This window comes from Mauremys mutica, chromosome 2 (assembly GCF_020497125.1).
Source record: "Mauremys mutica isolate MM-2020 ecotype Southern chromosome 2, ASM2049712v1, whole genome shotgun sequence".
Taxonomy (NCBI): domain Eukaryota; kingdom Metazoa; phylum Chordata; order Testudines; family Geoemydidae; genus Mauremys; species Mauremys mutica.
The window spans coordinates 183808181-183823485 of NC_059073.1; the positions used below are offsets into that span (position 1 = coordinate 183808181).

General features: G+C 42.5%; 1 protein-coding gene across 2 annotated transcripts in view; it reads left to right on the forward strand.

Annotated features, from left to right (window-relative positions):
• The window catches only part of EPB41L4B (erythrocyte membrane protein band 4.1 like 4B), a 290295-nt gene that overhangs the window by 205830 nt on the left and 69160 nt on the right, over nt 1-15305 (forward strand). The window contains exon 19 of one of the 2 annotated variants that reach the window (XM_045005334.1): nt 1499-1569. In XM_045005334.1, the coding sequence (XP_044861269.1) occupies nt 1499-1569 (71 nt within the window). The remainder of the gene's footprint in view (nt 1-1498; nt 1570-15305) is intronic. The other variant, XM_045005335.1, reaches the window with a different exon arrangement.

Sequence of the window (15305 nt, forward strand, 5' to 3'; positions counted from 1 at the left end):
TCCATTCTCAGTAATAAAACTCTGTTTTCTATTATTATGTTCAAGTGCGTCTTAAAATTCAAGTCACTCCCCATTTTCAATTTGGTAATTTTAATATTGGAATAAAGTAAAAGTTGTGATTTTTAAAGAGTCGGTTTGTCAAACAGTAAGGAACTAGCTAAATATCATTTAACAATGCACATGATTAAAATATCATTTGGACAGAAGAGACTGTGTGTTAAGTCTTTGACAGCTGCATTCATATTTTCAACATTCAAAAATACAGCAGTTTTATGTGAAGCATCACCACCTGCTATAAATATTAAAGAGCAAAGTACTAACTTCTGAAGCCAACTTAGATTAACTGTGATTCAGTTTTTTTCCTCATTCCCTAAAGAAAAACATTTTAAGACTGAGCTCGATTGTGAATATATAGACTTTAAACACAACCTCACTACAGGTTGTAGTTTGAAAAAAAACCTAAACATTTGAAACTCAGAAATTTAATAATTCATTTTGCTTTGTCCCATACCCAGCCCAATTGTGAGCCACACATGTAGTGTGGAAATACTTAAAGAAAATATCTAATCAGTTTTATAGATTAATTATAGATATCTAAAGTGCTCCAAGTATTAAAAAAAAATCGACATGTTGTGTTGTTTTTAATAAACAGTGAAAAATTAATACCATAGGTAATAAATTGTCTGCACTAACTCCTCTCTATCCTTTAAATACAGTAGGTAAAGTCATTGACCCTCTAGTCTACTATAGATATGGAGATACTTGTTTGTAGACAGTATTAGTAGAGTGGATGGGTACACTATTGCGCTGGTGATATGCGGATATTGGAGTCTTGGATCTACACTAACGAGTAATAAACGGCTAAGTCAAATTAGCTGCTGTGCTGCTTTGTCTGGCAATTTCATTTAAGCAATATTACATCTATACATAGTTGTTTTCCCAGCATTTGTAGGCAAAGTATACAAGAGAGACAGGTTTGTGGCTTGTAGGGGAATGGTGGATTGGAGAGCTTTTTGTGGATTTTATGTAGAGACTAATTGTTTGTAGAGGTATTACTTTTTCTGTTAATTTTTCAGTGTCTGAAGAATTATGAGATTTGGTGTGGTGATTCTAATTAGGCTGTGGATATGCAGGTGGAAATAATCTGCACATAGTTTAGTTTTGGGGAGGGGTTAAATAGAAGAAATAGGGGTATGTTTGGTTTCAATGGTTCCACTACCTATGCTCAAATATTTTATGGAATATGCATTTATATCCGTGTTTTTCCAAAAAGATCATCTTCCCACAATACTATTATACTGTGCCCTGTATTCTGCAGCTGATCAACTTTTAAATAAATCTCAACAGAAGTAAATGAAAAACAAAACAATTTGTAGAAATAGTTATATAGTAAATATATAATACTATAAAATGCTATAAATATATACCATACTATAAACCTATAACTATATACCATAAATATATTGACATTATACTAAACTATGTCTCTTTCCTTTAGCAGGTGGGGAAAGAAGAGACACCATTTATAAGTACCAGTAAGGCCTCCAGTCTGCAGGACCCTAATGTAAGGTCTGTTACTTCTTGTTTGTAGGGAAAACATCAAATAAATACATTACGTAGTGCAACATTTTCAAAACGCTGCCTACAGTATGCATGCCAAATCCATATATACATATGTCAATTACTGTGGGAAGTCTGGCAAGCAGCAACCTGATTATACAATGTATTTTTTTTCAAACTACAACCTGTAGTGAGGTTGTGTTTAAACCATGTGTCTAAGTATATACAGTCTTCAAAATCTCAGCTTCAAAATTCAGACAGGAGAAAAACTTGGAAAGATTTGTGTAGACCATTTCAGTTTTGCAAAGAGCAAAAGAGAAAAAGCATTTTGGGTAGAAAATATGTATAAGAATCATAACCTTTAAGTTGAGTTTACTAAAACTCAGAGTATCTTTAAAATATAATCTCTGTTTTCTGTATTTTGAATCTGATTTCCACTTTGATGCAACTTATCGGACCGCTGCTGTTCTAAATTACTGAAATCTTCAGCTGCTGCTGCTGTTGTAATATTTGTATTATTGCAGTAGCAGCTAGGAACCTCAGTCATGGACCAGGACCCCGTTGTGCTAGGTGTTGCACAAACACAGCCCTTGTTTGCTGTTCATGTTTCTTTCTGTTTCCTGGAATTATTTTAACAGTGGAAAAGGGAGCATTTGTTTTAGTGCACAGAAAATGTGTTTCTTTGGATTTCTTGATCTGCAGGAAGGGCTGGTTTGGATTGCATTTCTGTTGCACTGGAAGCTGATTCTTCTCACAGGAATTTTCCTTTTTCAGATAGCCACGTAAAAGAGTGTCATATTTTAATGTTTTGTTTGAATCCCAGAGAATACATTCTTAATATAACAGATCTAGGTTTTTTTTGTTTTTTTTTTTTTTAAAGAGGACTTTACTGTGTGGGATATTTGGAAGCATGCTGCCTTTACATGAATGGTAGTAACACCATTTTATTCATCATCAGTGCCAGAAGGGGTTGCTCTCAGAGCAGTTTCAGATGGGAATAAATAGATGTACAGTATTGTCGTCAAGCAGGCTGTCAAACAGCTAATTGTGGTAACTTGTTGAGCTTGTTGGTTACTTCATTACAGAATTATCTAACCTTTTCACCCTGAAGAATGAACATATTATTTCAAAAAGCTCATGGGTCCCCAGTCAATAGTTCCATTTCCCTAGGCTCAGGCAGAACTTAGTTGAGCACCTGTCCTGCTCTCTCTTGGGCTCTCAGTCTGGCAGGATTGCAGGTGATGAATCAAGCAGAGGTATTCTTTTCTCCCTCTCCTCTCCCCTCCCTTGTGGTGCAACAAGATGCCCACAGGAGGAGCTGCTGAGCAGATACAATAAGACAGGAACAGCAACTGATCAAAGCACTCCCAGCTCACACCAGAGCTGCTCCTGGCACTGATGGGGACCTGGTAACCCCACCTCCTCTCAGTATTAATGAGACTGATTCAAACACTCAACTTCATAAATCAGAGGGCAAGACATGTTCATAATTCATAATCAAACATGTTTTCTTAACAAAGTCACCCTCAACAGCCACAGTTCAGAGCCTAATGGGCCACAGGTTTAGACACAACTCCGTCATTCTAATTAATTTGGAAATTATTGGGGATACAAATAAAGTATCTCACTGACTGCCTTTCTCAGCTTCCCTCTGTAACTGTGCTCTGTTCCCTCCATTTCTGTAACATGTTTTTCCACCCCTGTTTTCCTTTCATCTGAACATACAGTACCACAATACACGCCCTTTACCACATCAGTGCCACCAAGGAAATTGTGTCAGCAGAATATTTTACTTACAGTGTTGCTAGCTCTCTTGTGACATTTTGCTGTTTTTCTCGAAGCCTCAGCTTCTGGCGTCACATGAAAGCTGAGATTCTAATGTAATTTAAAAAAAAGAGTACGTTACCAGCCCCCATGGCTGCAAAGAAAAGCTTGAAAACACGACCCCTAAATGCTAAAACAATGAAGGCAGATAAAAAGAACCCAACATTTATTATTTTAAAGTCTCATGACTTTTTGGAGCCTGAGTCATCATGTTTGAATGCCTGGGCCTGGCAATACTGCACATACCAGATCAGGCTATTTGGATATATAAGGTTTTTAATTGACAGCTGAATGGATTTTTCAAACTAAAACTCCTTCAGAACCACTTTGTACTTGTAAAATGCACATTTGGGCCCAGACAATACCCCATTCCACAGAAAAGCTATGGGGCAGGAAGTTTTGGGAGAGGAATTTTTTGTGAGGAATCCCCTGGTGCAGATCCCTCATACCAATCCAATGGAGGGGTTGCCCTCTGTAGAAAAGTTTGCAGGGCTAGCCCTCAAATCTGGCAGATTTCTAGGGATTAGCACAGATCCCTTGGGGTGGGGAGGGTAGGTAGGAAGGTAGGGTCCTTGGAATTGCATTAACAGGGAACCCCTAGCTACAGTGGTACCTTGCTCTATTATTTTTTGCAGAGGTTCTCAGTGGACCCGGAGTGTGGGAGGACTCACATCCCCTGTCCCCACCCCCAGCATGCCCCTGCTCATGCCCATGCTGCTCAATCTTCATCCCTCTCATATGGATCCTAGACCTGCTGACAGGCTTCCAAAAGGTCAGGAAGGTGGGGTAAAAGAAGGTAGACCCCTGGCAGGGGAGGGTTGTGCCTTAGAGGCATCTGATTTCCCTCCCTCCACAACATGGTTTCCATGCAATCAGAAAAGGGGGCCACATGCAAAGAGCTCCCTTCAAGTATAGTTTGGGGTGGACAGGGACCAACTGGGCCATGCCATGGCGTGACTGAGTAATTGTAAACATGGAACCCCCAAATGCCATTTTAAGAACTGAACATTGAGTACTCAAAGCTGATTCACCTCAGTTAGGTAGTAATGACCCTTCCAATTCTCTAAATCAATGACTGCACTACAGATCAAATATCATCTAAGTAATTTCCAAATAACCACAAGTTTGGTGTAAACATAAAACTGAGAATATCATCAAAATATAATTTAAAGGTAACTTGCCAAGGAAAAATGGGGTGGGGCTGAAGGGGTGTTTTCTGTTTTATTTTAACCTGTATTTTAATTTCATTTTCTTTCACTGCTTCTTTCTGATGTATGGCTTGAAATGTTTTTTGTTTTAGTTTGATTTTGAGGGCTGGGGGTCTCCTTTTCTCCTGTTTGTTATATTTTTAGCATGGTTTGGCGGGTCAAACTGACATAGAACCTGGTTCAGATATGACTAGTTTAAATCCAGACTTAAGCTTAGTTATTAAATTCAGTTCTTAGGCCTATCTAGTGGGGATTTATTCTGGAAATTTCTGTATGGTAGTTCAGGAAAATCTGAATTTTTTGTTACTTAAAAAGCAAACTATATACATGTTTATAAAAGCTGTTTATGAAATACATGAGTTTCACAAACTCCTTGAGAATAGGAATCCTGAGTAGAAGATTACAATTATTTACTGCCCATTACCAATCCTGGGCTTTCTTTTCCTGCTCTCCCTAATGTTGCTAAGAAGGGAACTAGTTAATCAACACTCTGTAAGTGTCCATGTTGATTTTATTACATCCACTGCCTCTTTCTACTATTGATCAACAGATGTTGCAGACATGCCTGTGGGATCTGGCAAGGTGGATGGGATTGATTTTCTATGGCTCTATTTTTCCCTTTCTGGGAGGTCAGCAGGAGGTTGGTGTGGAGTAATTGTTCATCCACCCAATGGGACCCTCTTATCTCAAGACTGAAAAGAATTCCACTCAGGCAACATACGTCTGACACTATTATGAGACACAGTGAGAGGGTTTGGGCTATGGTGCCATCTGTATACTCGGGACATTCAACTCTGCATTTCATTTTCATTAGATCCAGATGGTGCTGCTTTCTTGTTTGCCTACCCAAGGTATTGACCCAGATGAGAATGAGTTCGCTGATGCTCTATCTGGATAGAACAGAGGCAATGTGGCTTAGTGGGGTGAATCCATTAAAACAATTTACATGGATTGTGGCTATATTCAATATATTGGTAGGGTAAATAGCAAATAACAGAAATAACTGACAGTAATGGGAAATTTTAACTACAGATCTGTTGGAAAGGTAATATGGCAAAACACAGAATTTGTACTGGAGACAATGTCCTTTTTTTTTTTTTTTAGAAAGTGGAGGAAATAACCGGGGGGGCAGCCATTTTAGACTTGAGTCTGGCCAACATGGAAGAATTGGTTGCAAATTTCAAGGTAGAAGGCAATCTCGGAGAAAGTGATCCTGAAATGAAAGATGTCATGATCTAAGGAAAGGAAGGAGTGAGAGCAGCAGAATAAGGACAATGGGTTTCAAAAAAGCAGACTTGGACAAACTCAGAGAATGAGTTGGTAAGATCCCATGGGAAGAAAATCTAAGAGAAAAAAGAGTTCTTGAGACCTAGCAGTTTCTCAAGGAGAGAATATTAAACATACGATTGCCAACTATTCTGATGCGAATAAAAAATAGAAAGAAGAGTAAGAGGCTAATATGGCTCTATCGGGAGCTTTTTAATGACCTGAAAATCAAAAAAGAATCTTATAAAAAGTGGAAATGTGGGCAAATTGCTAAGGAGGAGTACAAAATAATAGCACAAACATGTAGCGACAAAATCAGAAATGCTAAGACACAAAATAAGTTACACTTAGCAAGGGAAAGAAAAGGCAATAAGAAGAGTTTCTATGAATATATTAGGAGCAAGATAAAGGTGAAGGAATGTGTAGGTCCTCTGCTTAGTGGAGAAGGAGATCTAATAACGGATGACATCAAGAAGGCTGAGGTGTTTGTTTTGCTTCACTCTTCATTAAAAAGGTTAATGGTGACCAGTTACTCAACACAATTAATATTAACGACAATTGGGAAGGAATGGAAACCAAAATAGGGAAAGAACAGGTTAAAGAATATTGAGATAATTTAGATGTATTCAAGTCATCAAGGAATGATGAAATTCATCCTTGGATACTTAAGGAACTAGCTGAAGCCATCTCAGAATTGTTAGTAATTGTCTTTGAGATCTCACAGAAGACAGGTAAGGTCCCAGAACACTGAAGACGAACAAGCATAGTACCTGTCTTTAAAAATGGGAACAAAGAGGACCGGGGAATTACAGATGAGCTAGTCTACCTTCGATACCTGGGAAGATACTGGAACAAATTATTAAATTTAAGTAGATCCATTATTATTTGTAAGTACCTAGAGGACAATAAGGTCATAAGGAATAGCCAGCATGGATTTGTCAGAAACAAATTATGCCAAACCTACTAATTTCCTTCTTTGTCAGAGTTATTGACCTAGTGGATAGAGAGAAGTAGTAGTTATGATATATCTTGATTTTCATAAAGCTTTTCATATAGTCCCACCTGATGTTCCCATAAGCAAACTAGGGAAATGTGATCTAGATGAAATTGCTATAAAGTGAGTGCACAACTTGTTGAAAGACCATACTCAAAAAGTAGTTATCAATGGTTGCTGTCAAACTGGGATGGTGCATCTAGTGGGATCCTACAGGGATCTGTCTTTGGTCCTGTACTTTTGAATATTTTCATTCATGACTTAGACTATGGAATGGAGAGTGTGCTTAGAAAATTTACGGATGATTCAAAGCTGGAAGGGGTTACAAGCACTCTGGAGCACAGGACTATACTTCAAAATGAGCTTGACAAATTAGAGAACAAAATCATAGAATCATAGAACTTAAGATCAGAAGGGACCATTATGATCATCTAGTCTGACCTCCCGCAAGATGCAGGCCACAAAAGCTGACCCACCCACTCCTGAAATAATTCTCTCCCTTGACTCAGCTGTTGAAGTCCCCAAATCCTGATTTAAAGACTTCAAGTAGCAGATAATCCTCCAGCAAGCGACCCCTGCCCCATGCTGCGGAGGAAGGCGAAAAACCTCCAGGGCCACTGCCAATCTACCCTGGAGGAAAATTCCTTCCCGACCCCAAATATGGCGATCAGCTGAACCCCGAGCATGCGGGCAAGACTCTCCAGCCAGACACTCAGGAAAAAGACTTTCAATATCCCAACATTGACCCTCGGTACTAATTATCAGTGGTCGCACGTTATTGACCTATTGACTAAATCACGTTATCCTATCAAACGATTCCCTCCATAAACTTATCAAGCTTAATCTTAAAGTCAGAGAGGTCCTTCGCCCCCACTGTTTCCCTCGGTAGGCTGTTCCAGAATTTCACTCCCCTGATGGTTAGAAACCTTCGTCTAATTTCAAGACTAAACTTCCCAACTGCCAATTTATATCCATTTGTTCTCATGTCCACATTAGTACTGAGCTGAAATAATTCCTCTCCCTCCCTGGTATTTATCCCTCTGATATATTTAAAGAGAGCAATCATATCTCCTCTCAACCTTCTTTTGGTTAAGGAAAACAAACCGAGCTCCTCAAGTCTCCTTTCATACGACAGGCTTTCCATTCCTCGGATCATTCTAGTGGCCCTTCTTTGTACCCGTTCCAGTTTGAATTCATCCTTCTTAAACATGGGAGACCAAAACTGCACACAGTACTCCAAATGAGGTCTCACCAACACCTTGTATAATGGGACTAGCACCTCCTTATCTCTACTAGAAATACCTCGCCTAATGCATCCCAAGACCGCATTAGCTTTTTTAACGGCCACATCACATTGCCGACTCATAGTCATCCTGCGATCAACCAGGACTCCGAGGTCCTTCTCCTCTTCCGTTACTTCCAACTGGTGCGTCCCCAGCTTATAACTAAAATTCTTGTTAGTCATCCCTAAATGCATAACCTTACACTTCTCACTATTGAATTTCATCCTATTACTAATACTCCAGTTTACAAGGTCATCCAAATCTCCCTGGAGGATATCCCGATCCTTCTCCGAATTGGCAATACCTCCCAACTTCGTGTCATCCGCAAACTTTATCAGCCCACTCCTACTTTTGGTTCCGAGGTCAGTGATAAATAGATTGAATAAGATCGGACCCAAAACCGAACCTTGAGGAACTCCACTGGTAACCTCCCTCCAACCCGACAGATCACCTTTCAATACGACCCGCTGCAGTCTCCCCTTTAACCAGTTCCTTATCCACCTCTGGATTTTCATTTCGATCCCCATCTTTTCCAATTTAACCAGTAATTCTTCATGCGGTACCGTATCAAACGCCTTACTGAAATCAAGATATATTAGATCCACCGCATTTCCCTTGTCTAAAAAATCTGTTACTTTCTCAAAGAAGGAGATCAGGTTGGTTCGGCACAAATGAAATTTAATAAAGTGCAAAGTACTTCAGTTAGAAAGGAAAAGTCAAACACAACTACAAAATGGGGAATAACTGGCTAGAAGGTAATGCTGCTGAAAAGGATTTGTGGGTTATAGTGGATCACAAATTGAATATGAGTCAACAATGTGATGCAGTTGCAAAAAAAGGCCAATATATAATTCTGCAGTGTATTAACAAAGTGTCGTATGTAAGACATGGGAGGTAATTGTTCCACTCTATTCAGCACTGATGAGGCCTCAGATCACACTAGTACAGTGTTCAAATCTAGGTGCCACATTTTGAGAGAGATGTGGAAAAATTGTAGAAAGTCCAGAGGAAAGCAATAAAACTGATGATAGGTTTAGAAAACCTGACCTGTGAGGAATGGTTTAAAAAACTGGGCGTGTTAAGTCTGAAGAAGAGAAGACTGAGGGTACGTCTACACTACGGGATTATTCAGAATTTACAGAAACCGGTTTAGTAAAACAGATTGTATAAAATCGAGTGCACGCGGCCACACTAAGCACATTAATTCGGTGGTGTGCGTCCACGGTCCAAGGCTAGCGTCGATTTCTGGAGCGTTGCACTCTGGGTAGCTATTCCGTAGCTATCCCATAGTTCCCGCAGCCTCCCCCACCCCTTGGAATTCTGGGTTGAGTTCCCAGTGGCTGATGGGGAAAAAATCATTGCTGCGGGTGGTTCTGGGTACAGCCTCACCCCTCCCTCCCTGAAAGCAGCAGACAACCGTTTCGTGCCTTTTTTCCTGGGTGAACTGTGCAGATGCCATAACACAGCAAGCATGGACCCTGCTCAGCTCAATACTGCAATCGTGGATGTTTTAAACACCTCGCGCACTCTCGTGCAGTATATGGTGAACCAGGACCTTCAAACTGAGGCGAGGAGGAGGCGGATACGGCAGCGCGGCGATGACAGTGATGAGGACGTGGACACAGAATTCTCTCAAACCGCGGGCCCCTGCGCTTTGGAGATCCTGATGGTAATGGGGCAGGTTCTAGCCATTGAACGCCGATTTTGGGCCCGGGAAACAAGCACAGACTGGTGGGACCGCATTGTGTTGCAGGTTTGGGACGATTCCCAGTGGCTGCGAAACTTTCGCATGCGTAAGGGCACTTTCATGGAACTTTGTGACTTGCTTGCCCCTGCCCTGAAACGCCATAATACCAAGATGAGAGCAGCCCTCACAGTAGAGAAGCGAGTGGCGATAGCCTTGTGGAAGCTTGCAACGCCAGACAGCTACCGGTCAGTCGGGAATCAATTTGGAGTTGGAAAATCTACTGTGGGGGCTGCTGTGATGCAAGTAGCCAAAGCAATCACTAAGCTTCTGCTACGAAAGGTTGTGACTCTGGGAAATGTGCAGGCCATAGTGGATGGCTTTGCTGCACTGGGATTCCCTAACTGTGGGGGGGGGCGATAGATGGAACCCATATCCCTATCTTGGCACCGGAGCGCCAGGGCACCCAGTACGTAAACCGGAAGGGGTACTTTTCAGTGGTGCTGCAAGCACTGGTGGATCACAAGGGACGTTTCACCAACATTCACGTGGGATGGCCAGGGAGGGTTCATGACGCTCGCGTCTTCAGAAGCACTACTCTGTTTAAACGGCTGCAGCAAGGGAATTACTTCCCAGACCATAAAATAACAGTTGGGGATGTTGAAATGCCTGTCGTTATCCTAGGGGACCCAGCCTACCCCTTGATGCCATGGCTTATGAAGCCATACACAGGCAGCCTGGACAGTGGCCAGGATCTGTTCAACTACAGGCTGAGCAAGTGCAGAATGGTGGTAGAATGTGCATTTGGCCGTTTAAAGGCGCGCTGGCGCACATTACTGACTCGCTCAGATCTCAGCCAAACCAATGTCCCCTATGATATTGCTGCTTGCTGTATTCTCCACAATCTCTGTGAGAGTAAGGGGGAGACCTTTATGGCGGGGTGGGAGGCTGAGGCAAATCATCTGGCTGCTGATTACGCGCAGCCAGACACCAGGGAGATTAGAAGAGCATACCAGGAAGCGGTGCGCATCAGAGAAGCTTTGAAAACGAGCTTCATAACTGCCCAGGGTAGGGTGTGACTGCTTGATGAACTCCCACCCCCGTTGATTGACTCATTCCCTGTAAGCAACCCACCCTCCCTCTTCGAATACAGCTTACTTATGCAAATAAAGTCACTCTCGTTTAAAAATCATGTATTCTTTATTGATTCATTATAAAAAGAGGGAGAGAAGTAAGGGTGTGGTTTGGGAGGAGGATAGGAGGGATGGAGAAGGCCACTTAAAAAATTTCACAGTAATGACAGCCTTCTGGTTGGGCTGTCCACGGGGGTGGAGTGGGCAGGTGCTCGGAGCCTCCCCCCACACGTTCTTACACGTCTGAGTGAGGAGGATGTGGAACATGGTGAGGGTTGAGGGTGGTTATACAGGGGCTGCAGCGGCACTCTGTGATCCTGCTGCCGTTCCTGAAGCTCCACCAGACGCCGGAGCATGTCAGTTTGATCACGCAGCAGCCCCAGAGTTGCATCCCACCACCGCTGATTTTCCTCCCGGTCTTCCTGCCGCCACCTCTCATCTCAGGTGTCCCTCTTGTCCTCACGTTCACTGGTATCTTTCCTGTAATTTGATACCACGTCCTTCCACTCATTCAGATGAGCTCTTTCCTTGCGTGTAACTTCCATAATATCCGAGAACATTTCATCTCGCGTCTTCTTTTTCCTCCACCTTATCTGGGCTAGCCTTTGGGATGGAGCAGGGAGGCTTGAAAAATTTGCAGCTGCATGAGGGAGAGAAGTATTTAAAAAGATACATTTTACAGAACAATGGTTATACTCTTTCACAGTGAACAGCACTATTCACCTTACATAGCACATGTGATTTCCCTACAAGGTCGCATTTTTCATCTTAATACTGAGTGCCTGCAGCTCTGGGGTTACAGATCTCACAGACACAGGTCTGGGCATCAGAATTCAGCTTGCATACGGCCATGGTAAGCCACTGTCTTTTGGCTTCTGCAGTGATTTACCCCTCCCCACAACGCATGGCTAATACCATGCTAGCTCCCTGCTAATCAACACCCTCCCCCCCCCTGCCCACTGCGTGGCTGGTAGCTTGGGGAAGATCCCCGCTGACCAAACACGAAAAAGATCATCGGCATTTCACTCCTCCCCTCCCCCCGGTTGGCTACTTGCTACATGCATGGCGTGGTAAAGTGTCCTACCATGGTGGACGGAACAAGGCTGCCTTGCCCAGAAACCTTCTGCAAAGGCTTCTGGAGTACCTCCAGGAGCGCTTCATCGAGATGTCCCTGGAGGATTTCCGCTCAATCCCCAGACATGTTAACAAACTTTTCTAAGTAACTATACTGTCTGCGAATGCATCCCAAGTCCTCAGGGCAAATCAATCATTAAAAAACGCTTGCTTAAAAAACAATGTTTGATATTTGCAAAGGTACACTCACCAGAGGTCCCTTCCATGGCTTCATTGTCTGGGGTAGTGGCTTGGGAGGGTAATTCCGTCAGAGTGAGAAAAAGCTCCTGGCTGTTGGGGCTCACGGAGTTCTGCGTGCTGTCTGCTAGCTCGTCCTCCTCTTCTTCATCGTCATCTTCCCCGTCCACATAATCCTCAGCCATGGCAGAGATTACAACCCCCACCTCGGAATCCACAGACAGGGGTGGGGTACTTGTGGCGCAGCCCCCTAAAATTGCATGCAGCTCAGCGTAGAAGCGGCATGTTTTTGGCCCTGCCCCAGACCTTCCGTTTGCTTCTTTGGTTTTCTGGTAGGCTTGTCTGAGCTCCTTAACTTTCACTCTGCACTGCACTGAGACCCTGCTGTGGCCTTTATCCGTCATAGCCTTAGAAATTCTTTCAAATACTTTTTCATTTCTTTTTCATCAGTCTTTTGGAACGCAGTTCTGTTAGCACTGAATCCTCTCCCCATACAGCGATCAGATCCAGTACCTCCCGTGCAGTCCATGCTGGGGCTCTTTTTCGATTCTCAGGAGACTGCATTGTTACCTGTGCAGATGAGCTGTGCGTGGTCACCTGTGCTGATGAGCTCTCCATGCTGGGGAAGCAGGAAATGAATTTCAAAAGTTTGCGGGGCTTTTCCTGTCTACCTGTCCAGTGCATCAGAGTTCAGAATGCTGTCCTGAGCGGTCAGTGGTGCACTGTGGGATACCGCCCGGAGGCCAATACCGTCGATTTGCGGCACACTAACCCTATTCCCATATGTTAATCCCAATATTAGCGCTACTCCTCTCGTCGGGGAGGAGTACAGAAACCGATTTAAAGAGCCATTAACATCGATATAGTGTGGACGGGTGTGGCGTTAAATCGGTTTAACGCTCCTAAAACCGGTTTAAACGCGTAGTGTAGACCAGGCCTGAGGGGGACTTGATAGTCTTCAAATATGTTAAGGGCTGCTATAAAGAGGATGGTGATCAATTGTTCTCCATGTCCACAGAAGGTAGGACAAGAAGAAATGGGCTTAATCTGTTGCAAGGGAGATTTATCTTAGACATTAGGAAAAACTGTCTAACTATTGGGGTAGTTAAGATCTGGCATAGACTTCTAAGGGAGGTTGTGGAAACCCTATCATTATAGAATTCCCTTTATGAGAACAGATTGGGCAGACACCTGTCAGAGATGGTCTAGGTTTTTTGGTCCTGCCTCAGAGTAGGGGGCTGGATTTGATGACCCCTTGAGGTCCCTTCTAGCCCTATGTTTCCGTTGTTCTATGTCTACCCTGTACCGGAGAGGCCTGCAGTCTTTGAATGCCTTATGAATTCTAACTTCTCTTGGGTTTGCAGTGTCAGTAGCAGTTTTTCCATTTCTGATCCCAAAGGGTTACAGTCTCTGCTTGTTGATGAAAACTGGATCCAGTCTCCCATACCATTGTCATTCTCTAGCCTTTTCTTAGGCTTCTCTTGAGGACTATTCAAAAGCTTTAGCTAATGGCCTGCTTGCTTATTTGGAAATGGGTTAGTGTAAGCACATTACATCTTTGCTTCATGCAGAGTATTGCCTTGCCATCTGCTTGTAGATTTAGTTCAATGTGTTAGTTTGGTCTGTTACTTAGCCCCCTGGCTAAGTAACAGATTGCCTCCTTCACTAAGCACCATCATGATCCTTGAGAACAGATGAAATACTCCTATTGTCAGTCCTTAGATTTCAACTCTTAAATACTCATGTTAAGGCTTTCTTATTAGACTCTCCCCAGTGGCAAAACTCATTCCCCTTGGGGTCCAGCAAAGCTTTAGTTAACTGGCCTTCAGAGTGCTGTACAGGGCTCCTCTTTTTTGATTAAGCCTTTATTTGACCTTGAGCTAAGACTGTGGAGTACTTTTTTCCTTTTTGATAGGTTGGGATGGTAGATGGTGTAGGGATTCGAAACCTTTCCATGGCAAGGACCATATCTTAATAGATTGTCTCATGGAATACCTCCCCATTCATTCATAGTTGTATGGACCATTTCCCCTCCCTGTGTCACAATCACATAATATTCTTTGCTTCAGTCTTCATGGCTGAGGATGTTAGGGAGCTTCCCAAACCCGAGCCATCCTTTGTAGGTGACAAATCTGAGGAATTGTCACAGATTGAAGTGTCACTAGAGGAGGTTTTGGGAATTAATTGATAAACTTAACAGTAACAAGTCACTGGGACCAGATGGCATTCACCCAAGAGTTCTGAAAAAACTCAAATGTGAAATTGCAGCACTATTAACTATGGTTTGTAACCTGTCCTTTAAATCGGCTTCTGTACCCAATGACTGGAAGATAGCTAATGTAACACAAATATTTAAAAAGGGCTCTAGAGGTGATGCCGGCAATTACAGACCAGTATGTCTAACGTCAGTACCGGACAAATTAGTCGAAACAATAGTAAAGAATAAAATTGTCAGACACACAGAAGAACATAAATTGCTGGGCAAAAGTCAACATGGTTTCTGTAAAGGGAAATCATGTCTTACTAATCTATTAGAGTTCTTTGAAGGGGTCAACAAACATGTGGTCAAGGGGGATCCAGTGGACATAGTATACTTAGATTTCCAGAAAGCCTTTGACAAGGTCCCTCACCAAAGGCTCTTACGGAAATTAAGTTGTCATGAGATAAGAGGGAAGATCCTTTCATGGACTGAGAACTGGTTAAAAGACAGGGAACAAAGGGTAGGAATAAATGGTAAATTTTCAGAATGCATGGGGTAACTAGTGGTGTTCCCCAAGGGTCAGCCCTAGGACCAATCCTATTCAACTTATTCATAAATGATCTGGAGAAAGGGGTAAAAGTGAGGTGGCAAAGTTTGCAGACGATACTAAACTGCTCAAGATAGTTAAGACCAAAGCAGACTGTGAAGAACTTCAAAAAGATCTCTCAAAACTAAGTGATTGGGCAACAAAATGGCAAATGAAATTTAATGTGCATAAATGTAAAGTAATGCACATTGGAAAAAATGCACAACTATACATACAATATGATGGGGGCTAATTA